Genomic DNA, 16,306 nt, shown 5'->3' on the forward strand with positions numbered 1-16,306 from the left:
GTTTATATCTTGACAGCGTAACCCTAATGGTTTGGAGAACTGATAGAAGCATTTAGCCGGTTTACTTTTTAGAAGGTGACTCCTGCGGAAATCTGGAGTGCTCATCTGCCATCAGGGTTGCTAAAATGTACACTAGTTTGGTCTGAATTTCAGTGTTTTTCACTCTGCAATGGTCTTCGATCAGCAAATAAAGCTAGAATTTGTGTTCTTAATGATGGGTAAAAACTTCTATGGGATACAATCTTCGCTAATCTTCGCTCCTATTTACGATTGCTGTAAGCTTGCTCAGACGACTTCTGTTTGTTTACTTCCTGGTTCGGCTCGTGGTTATGCTTCCATCCCACATCTATTGGGAAGCAAAAAACTGTTGTTCTTCATTAACTTTCACTGAAGATGTAAACCATGCTCTGATACCGAGCAGAAAAAAATGAACTAGCAAGCTATCCAAGCCAAAATATGCCTGCCATGTAGCTGGCGATGAGAAATTCAGTTAGAAGCTCGAAAATATGCAAAGGTCAAGTGATGAAATTCATGTGTAAAACTGAGTTAAATTGTGTCGTTTAGGTATGTACAGTGAGTGTTGCAATGAAGCAGACATGAAAGGCTGTACATTTCTTGCAAAAAACTTTCTGTCCTGTAGACGTGAAACTCTGTTCGAATTCTAAACAAACATGAATGTTGTTCGTGATGGGATGTATCCGAATTCTTCTATGTGGGCTTGGCAGCTGCTCAAAAGATAAGCCCCGCACAACTAGGATGCGACAGTCCTGGCCCAAGAGAAAGGCTTACTCCGCGAAGCTGAATGGCAAGAGTGGGGACTTTTCTTCTATAGATAAACCCAGAATGAAGGTGGTTTAAGGAGAAAAAATAAAAATAAAATAATGATAACAAATAAAGAAATTAAGAAAAATGCTGTGTCTAGGGAATGCCAATCTTTGAATATGTTGTTGGAATGCAGCCCTTGCTTAATGCATCTTGCCGGGAGTCCAAATTGATAATATCAACATGTCAAGAACATATTTCCTAATTTTTATTTTATTCTCCATATGATATCATGGCATGAAACCTTGTTATGTTGTTTGCTTTATAGCAGGGTAGGGGTTGGAATTATAGTAGTAGTGATTTTTTAAAATGTTTTTTATTTAAAAATATATTGAAATAATATTTTTTTATTATTTAAAATTTATTTTTAATATCAACGTATTAAAATGATCTAAAATTAAAAAAAATTTAATTTTTTTAAAAATATTTTCAAAAAATTTTAAAATTATTTTTTAAACGCAGAAACAAATATAATTATTCTAAAAATGAAGCGTTGATAAAATTAAATTTAATATATTTTTTATAACTTGTTGGAAAATTTAGAATAATTAATATCATAAAACTAAATTTTTTTCTTGAGAAAAAATAGTTTTCTTTGCGTTTTTTCCCTAAAAAATTTAAGTGTTATAAGTTATTATCACAATTCAACAAGGAAATAAAGTTTTCATATATATTTCTTTTCACCTTCTCAAAACTATTTCCTTAACTTCTTATAAATAATTGCCATCGAAAACCATATTGTATGGGGAAAAAATATATACTCACAAAGACATAAGTGAAAAAAGAAAGTAAAATTACTCTTAAAATAGAGTAAGGTTAAACAAAAAAGTTTCTAGTGTGAATTACAAAAGCTTGCAATAAAAAAAACATAATAATTAAATCCAGCTTGACTTATTATTATTTAGCTTAAAGCATAGGTTATAAATTGTTGTTTAAATTTAAATAACATCGTTCAATTATTTAAGTTAAAATAAAATTGTTTTACTTTTTTTTTTTTTTAAATATCAAATTGAGTTATGATGAGCTCTTGTATTAATTCATTAGGTCGACTAAAATAATTTTAGGTTACTTTTTTTTAATACATAGTCTAGGTCAGGAGTGGATTGGCTAAATCTAGGATAAAAGTCAAATTCGAGTTTAATAACAGTTAAAAAAAAAAAAAAAAACTGTTGTATTTCCGGATATTTTGCAAATATCTTTCTTTTATTGCTCACATAATTAATTTATCCAACAAAATACTAATAGCTGACCTTATCTTCTTCCGTTCACTTTTGCTTCAGAGCACCTATGGCTTCCACTCTCCTTCACTCTCTCTCATTTCCAAACCCACTTTGCCTAAATCAACTCTACCAAAGCCAAAGCCAAACCCCTACAATCCCATCAACATCACCATTTAAGAAAGACCAACACTCTCACTTCTTCTCCATCAAATGCACATCGTCAAACTCAGCTCCATTAACAGAACCTGATGACAATGAGTCCCCATTCCCGCCTCCAGTTTCCACAACCCTAAACAACTCAGACTACCCTATCGAAAAGCGAAGAAGATCTCAAATAATCCGAGACAGAAAGGCCAAAACAGACCTTGTGAAAGGTGAGCCTCCAAACTATGAAGTGGGGTGGAAGAGAACGAAGGAGATAAAGCTTGAGAAGCCAGTAGGGTACGTGATAATGGATTTTTTGGACAAGTTGGTGGAGCTGATGGATAAAGAGTTTGGTTCAACTGCGCTTTTGGCTAAGGTTGGTGAAATAGTGGCGGAGAGAGCGAGGGAAGAAGCTGAAGTCTTGAGAGATGAAGGGAAAGTGGAGGATAGAATGGTGACGGAGTTGTTCAGAGTTTTGAAGTTGATGGAGATGGATTTGGCAATGGTTAAAGCAGCTGTTAAAGAAGAGACTTTGAATGAGAGGCTTGAGCAGGCTAAGGCAAGGTGTAGACAAGCAATACTTGTCGCTAATTCTTTTTGATGGTCATGAAATAGATAAATAAATAATATAAGGTTAATTATTCTTGGAAATCCATGCATTTTCTTCTCTTTTCTTGCCTTTGACTAGGGGATAGAGATTTTTTTTTTATAAATCTAGGTTATTTAGGTTAATTTGTGTATATGGTGATTAATTCCATGTAATCTGGAATTAAAAACAATATAAATTTTTAGTAGTTTTAAAAAAATTATATACGTAATTATTGAAAAACAAATTGAAGATCTAAATTTTTTTTAATATTAAGATTTATTTTCTTTTGATTATATTTATGTTAGCTTGTATTTCATTACTTGATTTGATTTACCATGTATAAATTATTTAATTGGAGAAGCTTAGTAGGTTATATTTCTCTAGATTAGGCAACATTATGATGTACATTGAAAGGGAAAAGGTACCTATATTTGGAGCACAAATTCATTTAAAAGTCAGTATGAGATAGTGATAAAAATTGTATTTTAATATATGTTTTGTTTAAAAAATACTTTTTATTTATTAAAATTTATTTTCACATTAATATATTAAAATAATTCAAAAATATTAAAAATTTTAATCTAAAACAAAAAAAATAAAAAATAACATGGTTGGTTTGACCACCAACTCAAACGCGGGAAATTCTATTGGAGATACTATGGAGGCAAAAATTAAAAGCACGTGCTGAAAATGTACAGCATCAAGTACTTTTCTTGTGCAAATCTTTGGACTTCTAATAATATTAGAGTTGTCAGAAAAACTAAGTTTTACTATTCACATGTATTTGAAGAGATTATTCGTGTACTAGCTTGATCGAATTAAGAGTATTTTTATATAAATGAAGCTAACCACTCAATTATTGGGTTACTAGATGCCAATCTGCTCTTAAACTCTTGCTTGCTTGGAAATGTTTCAGACCAATTTGGTCAAGTAAGAGTAAACACAGTTTTTAATTGTCAATCAATAACATGGCATCGTTATCTCTGTTTTCAGGAACTTTTATGAGAAATTGCGTAACTAGACTTGGTTACTAAGGAGCTTTCTGATAGTTTAACCATGAAAAGCTAGGGCTATTATTTGCATTTGCTACTGCCCTTGCAGCCTTTCATTTGTAGTTTTTGCTGTCCTTTCCAGTCAATGAATGTGTGTTCTATCCACTTTCGAATTAATGCGCAAACGTTTCTCACATTTGATACCAAGATAACAGGATTATAATGAGCATGCCATTAAAAAAACTTACAGAAGGGAAATGCTTTTCCATTTGCAACACTGCTTATACACTGTCACTCTATGCTTTCACCGCTTGTTCACACAAGCTTTTCCCATCTTGCTTGCGGGTTTTTGTCGTATATTAATCACTTGTTTCATGAGATACATCTTTGGATCTCTTCCTCGATCTTTCATTTTTCCTTGGTTGCAGGATTGCTAGCTTTTCACCCTTTGTTGCGTTTAGAGATGTTGTCAGCAAGCTTGAGCAAATCACCTGCAGAGAAAATTGAGCAGACTCTATGCACTTTCATAATTGATTTAGATGTTGCCTTCATTGCTCTGTTTAACCTGCCATTGTTGCTTTTTGGACACCGTAACTTACCCACCCTTTTGCTGGGTTGTTGCCGATGAATCTTGTGCATACAAATCCAGACTCTTTAGCCTTGCTTTGCCTGCTGGCCACATTAATCGTCTGCTTAACCATAGGTGCAGTACTTTGCTAAAAGGTTATCTAAGGCATAGCACTTATCTAGTTATCTACTAAACATGTTTTTTTTTTTTTTTAAAATAACAGAGGAAATATAAAAGACATCTCTCTCAATTCTATTGATTTTATAAAAATACTGTTCTATATAATGTGGTCAGCAGTTAATTCATTATTTCTAGCAAAATTATTATTGAATTACACGTTATTACTATATGACATGCTTTACAAAGTATTGAGGCCAATCTTATTTAGTATGTTTAGTAATTCAGTTCACGATGCTTTTGCAAATACATTCTTTAATTGAAAATGTATCAGAACAATTTTTTTATTTTTTTTTATCAGCACATTAAACATATAAAATAAACACCTAAAAAATAATTAACTTCATACTTTTTAAGACGAAAAATAATTTTAAAAAAACTTTTAAAAACAAGTTGAACAAACTGTTAAACCACACCCACCCTTAGTTTCCCTTGAAAAGGGAGAGAGCATCACAATGGATTTATAGTTGGACCTAGATCATTAGGTTTTCAGGTCAAACATTTTTGTTAAATAGATGTTATTTTTTTTTTTTTTTTTGTTAAAAATAAATTACCTTGGTAATTTGATCTTCATTGTCGCAATTGCTTATTAAACAACTGTAAGTTGCAGAATCTGGTTTCACATCTGCAAGTTTCATTTGCTCCAGAACCATTAATGCACCACTCATGTTTTTCTGAAGACCATTCAGCATAAGAGGAAGACCGTTAAAAAGTATGAGAGGTTAAGAAGAATCACAAAATACAGAGTGTAACTAAGCAGTTTTGTGCATGTTGAATATCATATCTGTGGCATCAAGAATATAGGAAATATTGCAGGAACATGTAAGAGCTAAAACATAAAGCTAACTTTACACAATCATAACATTCATGTAATTGCAAGTCAGGGACCAACAACTACAGGGTAAAGAAGAAACGTGAACTAATAGAGATGTATAAAAGTGCCCATCCCACCAAAGTGAAATCATTACATGAATCCTAATTTTCCATATAATCAATTTGTGAATGAATGAATTTACTGAAAAAAATGCAGTCCTAAACATATCTAGCTCCTAGCTTCTTCAGGAATCTGTACTAAGGTCATTACAACCCATATTGGGACTTGAAGAAATAAAATGGTATAAAAAGAAAGATTTGTTTCCATGGCAGTACCTTGAGCTGTATCACTCTCGGCCTTTAATCTATATTTTTGCGTTTGAGTGTTTCCCTTGTCTCAAATCCAGTCACTCAAAAGCACCACATATGATTAACTACCTTGACCTTCCCCAATAGGTAGACCCCCCCCCCCCCCCCTTCTCGAGTGTTGAACACATTGCCTACTAGCAGTTATCCCATGTACAGGTCAAGACTGCATAAAGTATATTTGCAGAAAATGTAATAGGTACTACATAAAAAAACAGCTGCAGAAAATGTCACAAGTTGTCCAATGAGTCAAAAACCAACTTGCAGTAAAAAAATTAAAACACACGAGATGGACCAGGAAGAATAACTTGACATGTTAAGTTACCTCTTGAAAATATCCATCCATTATAGCATTATACATGCCAGCTGTCGGTGTCATATTCAATTTCTTCAAATCATTGAGCAGACCAATTGCACCATCAAACTGCATTGAATAGGAAGAGACCGAGAAAAATAAATAGCCATGGCTTATGAGAATATTATTTTGCAAAAGATAGCATCGGAAATGAAAGCAAAAGCAAGTACACAGGACAGTAGAGACACATGGAGAGCAAGCAAGAGAGAGAGCTACTAGCAACTTACATCTTTCATTTTCACACTCAAACCTATCATTGTCCTAAATGTCTCATTAGTTGGTGTCAAGTCCAGGTGATAAATCAATGAATAGATTCGCTGAACCTAGACATCATCAAGGTGAGAACAGATGAGTACAAAAAAAATCAGTTCAGAAGAACAGACAATAGTAGAATAAAGCTGAAAAGAATTAAAACAGCAAAGATAATTCATGGGATTAATCAATACATGAAAGCAAAGGGCGTCTTGCTTGTTGAATCAAGAGAACTGAACTGCTGTGAAGAAGTATACTGTTATTTTGTAACTGCATTTGAGGCTATTAAAATACACATGTTAGCATAAATGAAACTAATCTAACATAATCAAGCTCAGGCGGGTTAAGATCAGACTTCAAGACACAAGTAGAATCAAGAGATTCAAATTTAATATGTTTGAATTCTATAATTGACTTGAAACAGAACTATTGTATCCAAAATGACCAATACAACATATATTTAATGCAAAGACATGTAGAGTGAACACCATACCAAATTAAAATCAAGGCTAGCCTCACTAGCATTCAACATAGAATGTATTGTGTTTATGGATATGGTGAAACCCTCGTCACACAGTTCGTCTACCATATCAATAGCATGATGCACCTGCATTCAGATGAATAGACAATAGACATTGATCAATATATAGGTTATATGGAAACAAACTAGTATTTTAAAAAGTTTGATGTGGCTTCTTAAGTAGTTAAATCCCTGAACAAGAAGAGAATTCCCATCTTCAACTTTTCAAATGAATTACAACCTGAAGAAGGTAGAACCTTGAATATATGTTTCCCTTTAAGTAAAAAAGATAAGGTCATACCTTAAGTGAATTGCAACTGTATACAATGAGCCTCTCATATGAAGTTGAAGAAGGACTCATCTCCATTACTCTGTGTAAGGTTTTGAATTTTGAAACAACATCCTCAACCTACAACAAGAAAAATCACATTCAATGTGTTTGTAAGCCAAATTAAAATCAACCATTTCAAGAATTCTCATGCATAAAGACATTGAAATGGGTTTTTCATAGTGCAAACACTTAAAATAACTGAGTTCATATGGATTTGTTAGAGGATTTAAGACATACGGTTATAAAACAGTTAATATGGTAATTTTGGCTATTAACATTTCCAATAACTGTCACGGTATTGCAAACGAGAGAAATCAATATCATGCCTTCAGAAAGGAGAAGTGAAAAGTAATGACAAAAGAGTGATGGTGTGAGGAAAACAACCACTTGCAATCAACAAATTGCACATACTTATAGCAACAGTGAGAATTAACATCAAAATAATTGATATGACGTAATCCTGCTAAGGAGCCCTAATATATAGCACCAGTCTGAATGATATAGAGTGTCAATAAATCTTGACATTTACATGCTTGCCCTGACACCAATCTGTTTGCATCCCATTCAATGACTACAAATGCCTTCCTATCCATTGAACAGAATGAAATGTCTTCCCATCCATTTAACAGAATGAAAAATTTCATCAAAAGTGACATTAAAATTAGATTTCACTGAAACTAGATCAATTCCTATTATGTAATGAGCAGACAAAGTCATTTTTTACAAACCTTGCTGTTACCATACGCGAATTATTTTCATACCCATTGGTTTCCCAATTCTTCATCAATCTAAAAGCAAAGTTGGCTTGTTAACACCACCTCAGTAACCCAAATAGGCAATGAATAAATGAGCATAAAGAAAATAGAAATCTTGAAAGATCAGAATATTGCTAGTATGACTGAATCAATCAGAAGCAACCTACTACTGTAGACTAATTATTAATGCAAGCAACATTCAATTCTCCCCAGGTTCACTCAGAATGAGTTTGTTTCAAAGAAGCAAACTAGATGTGTTAAGCAGTTGTTCCTCATTGCATAATGGCCTCGAGGACGTTACCAGCAGCATTCATGAGTAGTTTCTCACCGCTAAATTTGGAATGCTAGTAGCATAACTAAAGATGAGAGTTGAAATATCCTCCGCTCCATAATCTGCACTTTATCACAGTACTATATCACAAAGCATACAAGCCAGGAGCTATCAAGAAGAAATGCATGCTTTGTCTTCCATCAAATCTCATACATTCTCAGTCTCTTTCAAATACCAGAACTACAGCCTCGTTTCAAATTTGCATTTAGAAGGGGGGGAAAAGGTGAAAAAAACTTCTAGAGATCATATACCAGAAGCCTGCGCATAAAAATATAGGTGCTACAATACGGTTGGTGTAGACAATCCAATTGATTTCATTTCTTAGAAGTGATAGTTTTTCAAAGAAGCTAGAATGAAAAATGCAGCTACAATTAGGAAATAATAATTTTAAAAAAGACGTCTTAGAAAAAGATGAAGATACCAAAACTTTTCATTTTGATTTAGGAAAGGAAATCAGTTCCCAGCTTTCAATAGCAATTCATGGCCTTCAATAAACAATAAGTACAGGAATCTCAATACTAAAAAAACATTGTATAATGAACATACCACAATTTTTTAGCACCAAAAGGAACTTCTCTCCATAGGACTCCAATGATAGCCTCCCTAAGGATTTAAAGATACTGACTGCATTGCCCAACGATGAAAGTTTTGTGATATCCACAGTCTCTAACAGCTGCAACAGGTAATTCTTCTGGTCACTTTCACAGAGTGCCAGTAAATAATTTTCTGCAACAGGAGGAAGATCTTCTTGAAGGTATCACTAATGGCCAATGCACAAAAGTTGATTGTGTCATAAAGGGTCACAAAAGAAAATAATTTTCCATTTATATATATATACACACACTAGAAAATAGTTGTAACACCCTAAAAACACATTTGCTATAATTTGTGAAAGTACCATTATTTATACAAATAGTAAGGTGTAAATAGATTAAATGATGCAAAAATACATGAGAAGTTAGCTAAATGTCAAATAATGTAGAGTTAAAAGAAAGTTAGGAGACAAAAACTAAATCACAGAAAAGGAAGGCTCAAAATGCAATTACCCAACCTGAGTAGGTTTAAGCAGGATAATTTTTGCATGATTAAGTAGGTCAAGTGGGACAATTTTAGCATGACGATGTAGGGCAATTTTTGCTGTCATGCTTGTGAGATGCTTAGAGTAAGGGACGGACATGTTTCTCCTTCACCATTTATCATTATCATTATCTTCATCTTCCACTTCTCAATTATAATTAAACCCCTCTTTTATTTCTATTGTGATGCATCTTAGCCCGTAGCATTAATTTTATCATTTTAGAAACATGGTCTTTGGTTAAACCAACATCATTCATTACTTCTTATTGCTGCCTTATCAATCAAATTCACCGACCAATCATGCACTTATATGCACACACAACCTGTCCTATTTTTTGCATCTTTGTACATTGTTGTCCTATTTATCAATTACATACCAAAAAAGTTTATACATGATATGTTTACATATGCATTTACATGTTTAATGACCCATACCAAAAACTTCCAAATGGAGAGATACAACAACACAACTCAAGTCACACTTCAAGCTAGCACTCTCCCATCACTTTGGTTGGGAACCTACTACCCAACCCAAGCTCTCTTTCATTCTCGCTTGGGTCCTCTGAAAATAATTTATTAAATACCAATGAGTATAGCTCAGTGAATGATTAACATGATAAGCATGGAAAACTTCCACAAGTTTTCAACATTTGGGCCCCGCTATCATATTTACATCAAATTGTACAAGAACAACATGAACGACAATTCAATATTCATTTCCCATATCCATATGCTATTTCAATAGTAGCATATGTAGCATGTAGGTGGCCACAATTTCATGTAAAGCAAGTTGTCCCCTTTTCACATATCATGTGCAATTATCTCAACACAACATTTGTGCCAAAACACACCATTCACTTTAATGGAATGAATCACGGTTTAATCTTTCATAATCACAATCTTAATTAATAATTATCATGTGAAGTTTCCATTCAAAAAGGATTCAATATCTTCTACAAATTTATCATGCATTTAAGGAAATTCTTGATATAAAAACATATTAGCAAATGAATTTATACATATTTATTGGTTTAATCACTCACCTTAAACTCTAGCCCTTTTTACTCTCTTTGTTTACTTCTTAACCCCATACAATCTGCCCTTGATTTACCTTCTACCAATTCTATTGTATTCAAGCTCCAGTTTACTTCTTTGTAGGAATGGTGTATAATGAAAGATGGTGAAGGAGAAGCATGTCCCTCCTTTCATCTTAACATCTCACAAGCATGACAAAGAAAAACTTTTCCCACTTCACCTACTTTATCATGCAAAATCATCCTACTTCACCTACTTGGGTTGGATAATTTCAGTTTGAGCCTTACTTTAGTTTTTGTCCCCTAACTTTCTTTGACATTTAGCTATCTTCTCATGTATTTTTGCTTTATTTAATTTATTTACACCTTAGTACTTGTATAAGTCATGATACATTCACAAACTATAGCAAATGCGTTTTTAAGGTGTTACAATAGTATTTTCTAAGGTAGATCAAGCAAAAGGTACATACCTCGTAAACTGATATTCCCGTCCCCATAATCAGTACAAATACAATTGCAAAGTTCCTGAATCTTCTTTTCATCATTGACTCTGATTAATAAACGCATATCATAATAGCCTAAGCGTGCAATTTCGCTAGGATTTGTATCTTTGATAATGCCATAGAAGAAATAAAATTCTTCCAACATACCCTTATCAATTAAAAGCATCAGAAATGGACCATAAGTTTCCTCCTCTATTGGGAAACCTTGCTCCTTCATTGATATAAAATGTTCAAGAACTTGAGAAATCTGTTCCTTCGCAACATTCTCATCATCAGTTTCCCTACATTGCTCAATGCACATCTTCATCAATGCATTGAACTCTTTCAAACCTGTTTCCCTTCCCAACATTCCAAACACATCCATTGTAGCATCTGTCCCCAGCTTGAAGGCACGTGTGTCAACTAATCGGTCAAAAGGGTAGACCTGACTATTTTTGAAAATCCATTTTTGTTTCCTTTCATAAGATATCTGTTTCCGCTGTATACCTATATTGTTTTTCTTCCAATTTGAAAGCCATGGTGTCTTGAAAACGTTTTCTACAACTTTCTCACCATCTGCTTTTTCCAAACCTAGCGATTTAATTTTCAAAACATCTACAAAAAGAACAAGGGAAAAAACAATAAACACAAATTCAAAATAATAATCAAAACCACATCTAACAAAAAAACAACAGCAACAACAACAACAACCCAGAAAGCACCAATTTGCAGAAAATGATCAAACCCCTTTATCTTGCATGAACCCAGATATCCAAACTAGAACTATAACTTAAATACTCTATTCTTTTTCTTTTTTGGCTAACAATAACGTTACATTACATTACAAAAATCAATTCTTTAACATCCAATTTTCTTCCTTTTGGCTACAAAATAACATCAGATTACATCACAAAAAATTAATAACAACCCGCAGTTCTTTTGCATCTAAATATAAGAAGGATTAGCTCCAAATGACAAATTACATAAAAAAAAAAAAGCACCCAGTTTTTTACTAATGCAGTAAAAATACACAAAAAGCACCCAGTTTTTTTTTATTAATGCAGTGTACCATTTATAATCTTTTCTATGACTTTTGCTGTCTTTGCCATGCCTTTTGCTGTCGGGATTGTTTCTGAATCACACAAAAGAAGACATTAAAAAAAAATCAATTGTAACAAAAAATTTCTTTCTTTTCTTTTTTTAAGAAAAACAAAAAATGGCGTACCAGAATAAAAGTCTTCTATTCCGAGAGCACCAGGGCTAGACTTAACTGCGGGTGACGGAGGAGACTGAGGTTTAGTTTCAGGTTGTTTTTTGGACTTGGAAGAAGTTTCTGGTTTGGGGGGTGTTATGGATTCGAAATGGCTGACGAGGCTTTTGAAAGTCGTGTCACTGGCGGTGGTGGTGGAGGCAGTGGTGGTTTTGATGGCTACACGGACGAGATTGCTTAGGATCTTGAATTTGGGCATTTGGTGGTGGATTAAGCAGCAGGGCGTAGGGGGGTTTTTGGGTGGTTTCTCTGGAAAATTACAAAACCCTTTTTCCTTTTAATATTTTATTTTCTTTTTGTTTCAACAAGCAAGCATAATTACCGTATATAATAGGGAAACTTAATGGACCTTCACCAAGTTTTGATTTCAATTTAACCCTTACTGCTTTTTTCAATTTCATCTTTTAATTTTCATTTTCATCCTAGGATTTTTCTTACGTTGGAAATTTCAAGTTTCACCCCCAAAAAAATGATAACCTTGAGAGAAACCCCTCTATATTTAACAAACTATCACACACGTCCCTTTTTCACATAAAATGTTTTTAGGATCACTCATCATTTATTATGAAGGAATAAAAATAGTTATGTCATGTAATCCAAATCATTGTTATAAAATCTAATTCGAGCAAGTTTGTTGCTTTTTTAAAATAAAATCAACAAGTTTTGAAAAGATTTTATCCCAAATCACAAATTAATTTGGATTTTTGACTAAATCAAACTACATCAATTTCTTAACTTGTTTTTTTGGAATCCAAATTAATCTACACCCTGAATGAGCGGAGTCTTAAATCAACCTATGGTTGGTTCGAATTTTATAACAAAGATACATGTAATTTTATACTTAGATTGTAATTTATCTTATATTTAAATTCAAAATATAAGTGTATTTAAAGTAAATATGTCATGAATATGAAAAAAAAAAAAAAAAAAGACCTCCAAATATCATTTGAAGCAGTTTTGAGGAGACAACATTTCATTAGAAACTCCAGTTTTTGTTTGACAACATTAGAAACTTCATGTACTACCACAACATCAGTATCTACATGCTAGATAAATATGTTGTTTTTTACTGCAAAAAAAATCAAGACAATTACAACAAAATTACCTGATTTTGGATTTGTTCACTTGTTTTGCAATGCATCGAACTCGGTTTTATCAGAAGCGTGAGCATATTTCATGTGAATTAAATGTAATTAATCGGATAATGGAACATTTTCCAATTTGTTTCTACACTTTCTATGAAATTTGATCATCTCCAAAGGCTCATCAAAAGCACAAACCAAATGCTTTGGAAACCTTAACAGCAGTTGTCCAAAAACTTTGCTAACAGCGTTTTGAAGCGGAATGCAGAGGGTCTGTTTGTCAATAATGGTGATTTCTTTTATTGATCTTGGACTTCATCTTCCAGAAACAAAAAATCAAGAACTGGCAGATTTCAGAAACAAGAAAAATCCGCACCAGCTGGAGCAGAAACAAGAAGTTGCTAACATGGAAAGCAATCCCCACAATATAAATTACACTGTCAACAAAGGGTTGATCAGGCAAAGCAGCAACAATTCCTGATAGGAATGCAATCCCTGCTGATTGTAGCGCTATACAAGTTAGCACGGTCGCACTTGCCAGGTAGTAAACATAGGACTCATCGTTACTAACAGCTCCCCAAAATATTATGCATGCTGCAATTATGGAGCTGGTCATGGCAATGGCGTCTGAGAAAACAAACCATCTCAGATGATTGCTAGATTCCAGTAATGCAACGCCTTGCTTGGGGCCAAGATCATTGTTAAAGCCTCCAGGAAGTGTGAAAGCTGCTGCAAACGTTACTGTTGCGATTAGTGTTGCTACCATTAAGAGGGTATTTCCCATTCGCTTGTAAGTTTGAATCCTGGCAACAGCTTCTTGGTCTGCACATGGGGGATTCTTTTTCCCGGTGATTCGATTAGATACAGTGATAAGTTTCCTCCATACGCATTTGATTATATTCTGCAGTGTTAGAAGAGTATGGTGAATACAATGTCAAGCTTTTATATGTTGTTTTTCATAATACGAAATGCACCTAACAGCAATTACTTCTGAAAGCTATGAAATCATACTTACACAACGATATATAAAGCATGATTCTCTGATAGATCCATCAATATCAAAGACTGATTGGCCATTTTCATTTCTGGCTCTGTGGTCCACTCTTTCATCCCATATCAAGCACCGCAGAATCCGAGTTTGTCTTTCAATAGCAGCCAAATGCAAAGGTGTGTTCCCGCCATTATCTGCTTGATTTATGAGCCATTGTAACTCTGCTATTTCCACCACACATCTGACCACATTCATTTTTCCACTGAGAACGGCAAAATGAAGAACACTCCTACCGTTCAGGTCCAGAAGCTCTCCAGAATCTGGGCAGTAGTGGATAATTCTTTCTATTACATCGGCATGACCATTCCTGGCTGCAACATGAAGGGGTGAATGGCCATTTTTATCCAATACATATGCAGTACACTCGTCAACTTCCAGCAATCTTTCAACCGCCCTGCGGTCTCCAAGGGATGCAGCATAATGGAGTGCGGTCCTGCCATGATGGTCAGCTTCTGTGATGAGGTGTGGTTTTGCTCTCAGAAGGATCTCCATGATATCTGACATCACACAGAAAACGAGTTAGGATCTTCAAATAATTCAAGAGCTTGAATTCTACTTAGTACGAGTCATTTCAAGTTTAAAAGATGAGGATGTGAGCTTAAAAGATTCAATTGACAGCCATGAGCCATTTGATGTGGAGAAGTAAAAAGAAAGGATTGTCCAAGCACAGGACAGTACCTGAATGTCTCTCTATCACAGCAGCATGCAAAGCAGTTTGGCCCTCTGATCCCCCATGAGCTGAAGCTGGAGTTGATATCAGAATCTGACTCAAAACATCCTTCTTCCCTTCTCTAGCAGCAAGAAACAACGGAGACTCGCCAGCATAATTTTCAAAACAGGCCAACTTAGTATCAACCCGTAGCAACAACTTTACGACACTCATATTACCATTCCTAACAGCCTCGTGTAGAACTGTATTATTCTCCTTGTTTCCCTGCCTCAGGATGTCAAACTTGCCAGTTTTTCCATTTTCAGTGCTTATCCTTTTTGCAGACAGAACTTCTTTAACCAGAAAATCAACAATAGAGAAGTGTCCACACCTTGCAGCAACATGTAGAGGACTGTCTCCACTCGAATTCGACCTCGTAAGCAGAGACCTGCATCGATTATAGATTTCAACGACGACTCCTTTATGTCCAAATTTCACGGCAATATGGAGAGGTGTATTCCCTTGTGGAGTAAGTTTAGTAAGTAGCCTTGGATTTTCGTTGAGAAGTTGAAGGAGAATATAAACATTTCCTGTTTTTGCAACTCTGTATAGCCTTGAATCCATGAAATCCTACTGGCAAACAACTATCACCACTCTATCTGGGCATTGCGTTGTAACGACGATGTGGTTCCAGGCTTCCATGTGAACATCTTGACCAAGAACATATAGGCAAATCAAAATTCCGACTGACTTTGAGGTATGATGTCCATTATTAGTCAAGAGAACTGTTAATGGGTCAATGAAAGCTATCGAAGTTGCAGTATTTTAAGGCACTGAATATAAGGTGGTATCAAAAATCAACATTGACTAGATCAAATATCTAACCACCAAATTTGAAAGATCATTTTATGTTTGAATAAAAAGTTAATTAATTTATGACTTGGGACCATTTCAAAGATGTAGTAGATAGCTGTAAATCGTCATCAAATGTGACATTTATATCGATGGAGACCGGACAGGGAGGGGAACTTGCCAGAGACGAATTTAGAAGACGTAAAAACCTCACAAATTTCTTTCTTTCTTTCTCCAAAGTATGAATAAGCCCCTTATTTAATGAAAAGTTGTTTTCTTCTGATTTTTTTTTATATTTTTTTACCATTAAAAAAAAGTTATTAAAAAAAAACATTTTTAATTAAAAATGTTTTTTGCTTGGTTGAGGGAAAAGTATATTTTTTATTTTTTAATAGAAAATATTTTCTAGAAGTTATGAAAAATTCAAAATTATATTGTTATTTGTTGATTATATTTTGTCTTCATTCTTTTGATTGATTTTATATTACTTAAAAATCCATTAAAATAATATATTTTTTTATTTTATTAAAAAATAATTTTTAAAATAAAACATTAAAATTATCTAAAACCATTA

The 16,306-nt window shown here is 33.9% G+C and overlaps 3 protein-coding genes across 8 annotated transcripts; 1 reads left to right on the forward strand and 2 right to left on the reverse strand.

Annotated features, from left to right (window-relative positions):
* Positions 1-91: 91 nt before the first annotated feature.
* Positions 92-12,415, reverse strand: LOC118047453 (pentatricopeptide repeat-containing protein At4g21880, mitochondrial). 6 transcript variants are annotated; one of them, XR_004687324.2, is made up of 13 exons: positions 12,054-12,415; positions 11,898-11,960; positions 10,817-11,443; positions 8,782-8,961; positions 8,233-8,297; positions 7,120-7,227; positions 6,792-6,905; positions 6,274-6,369; positions 6,017-6,115; positions 5,067-5,186; positions 4,016-4,436; positions 573-826; positions 92-471 (listed from the first exon to the last, which is right to left on the reverse strand). XR_004687324.2 is itself a non-coding variant. In XM_035056749.2 (11 exons), exons 1-11 carry the CDS (start codon positions 12,295-12,297, stop codon positions 4,422-4,424), a joined length of 1,731 nt encoding a protein of 576 aa, XP_034912640.1. In that variant the 5' UTR covers positions 12,298-12,415; the 3' UTR covers positions 3,825-4,421. The 6 variants fall into 6 exon arrangements, 5 of the variants coding, with proteins under 5 accessions (XP_034912640.1, XP_034912641.1, XP_034912644.1 ...); XM_035056749.2 differs by lacking the exons at positions 92-471; positions 573-826 and having other exon boundaries at positions 3,825-4,436; XM_035056750.2 differs by lacking the exons at positions 92-471; positions 573-826; positions 11,898-11,960 and having other exon boundaries at positions 3,825-4,436.
* On the forward strand, positions 2,041-2,837 carry LOC118047454 (protein CHLORORESPIRATORY REDUCTION 41, chloroplastic). Its single transcript, XM_035056755.2, has one exon. The coding sequence runs from the start codon at positions 2,110-2,112 to the stop codon at positions 2,785-2,787; it is 678 nt and encodes a 225-aa protein (XP_034912646.1). The 5' UTR covers positions 2,041-2,109; the 3' UTR covers positions 2,788-2,837.
* Positions 12,416-13,456: 1,041 nt separating the features above from the next.
* On the reverse strand, positions 13,457-15,660 carry LOC118047481 (uncharacterized). The gene is made up of 3 exons (XM_035056789.2): positions 14,910-15,660; positions 14,196-14,728; positions 13,457-14,081 (listed from the first exon to the last, which is right to left on the reverse strand). The coding sequence occupies exons 1-3, from the start codon at positions 15,502-15,504 to the stop codon at positions 13,461-13,463; spliced, it is 1,749 nt and encodes a 582-aa protein (XP_034912680.2). The 5' UTR covers positions 15,505-15,660; the 3' UTR covers positions 13,457-13,460.
* Positions 15,661-16,306: the final 646 nt, after the last annotated feature.

The sequence above is a fragment of the Populus alba genome, chromosome 11, assembly GCF_005239225.2.
Source record: "Populus alba chromosome 11, ASM523922v2, whole genome shotgun sequence".
Taxonomy (NCBI): domain Eukaryota; kingdom Viridiplantae; phylum Streptophyta; class Magnoliopsida; order Malpighiales; family Salicaceae; genus Populus; species Populus alba.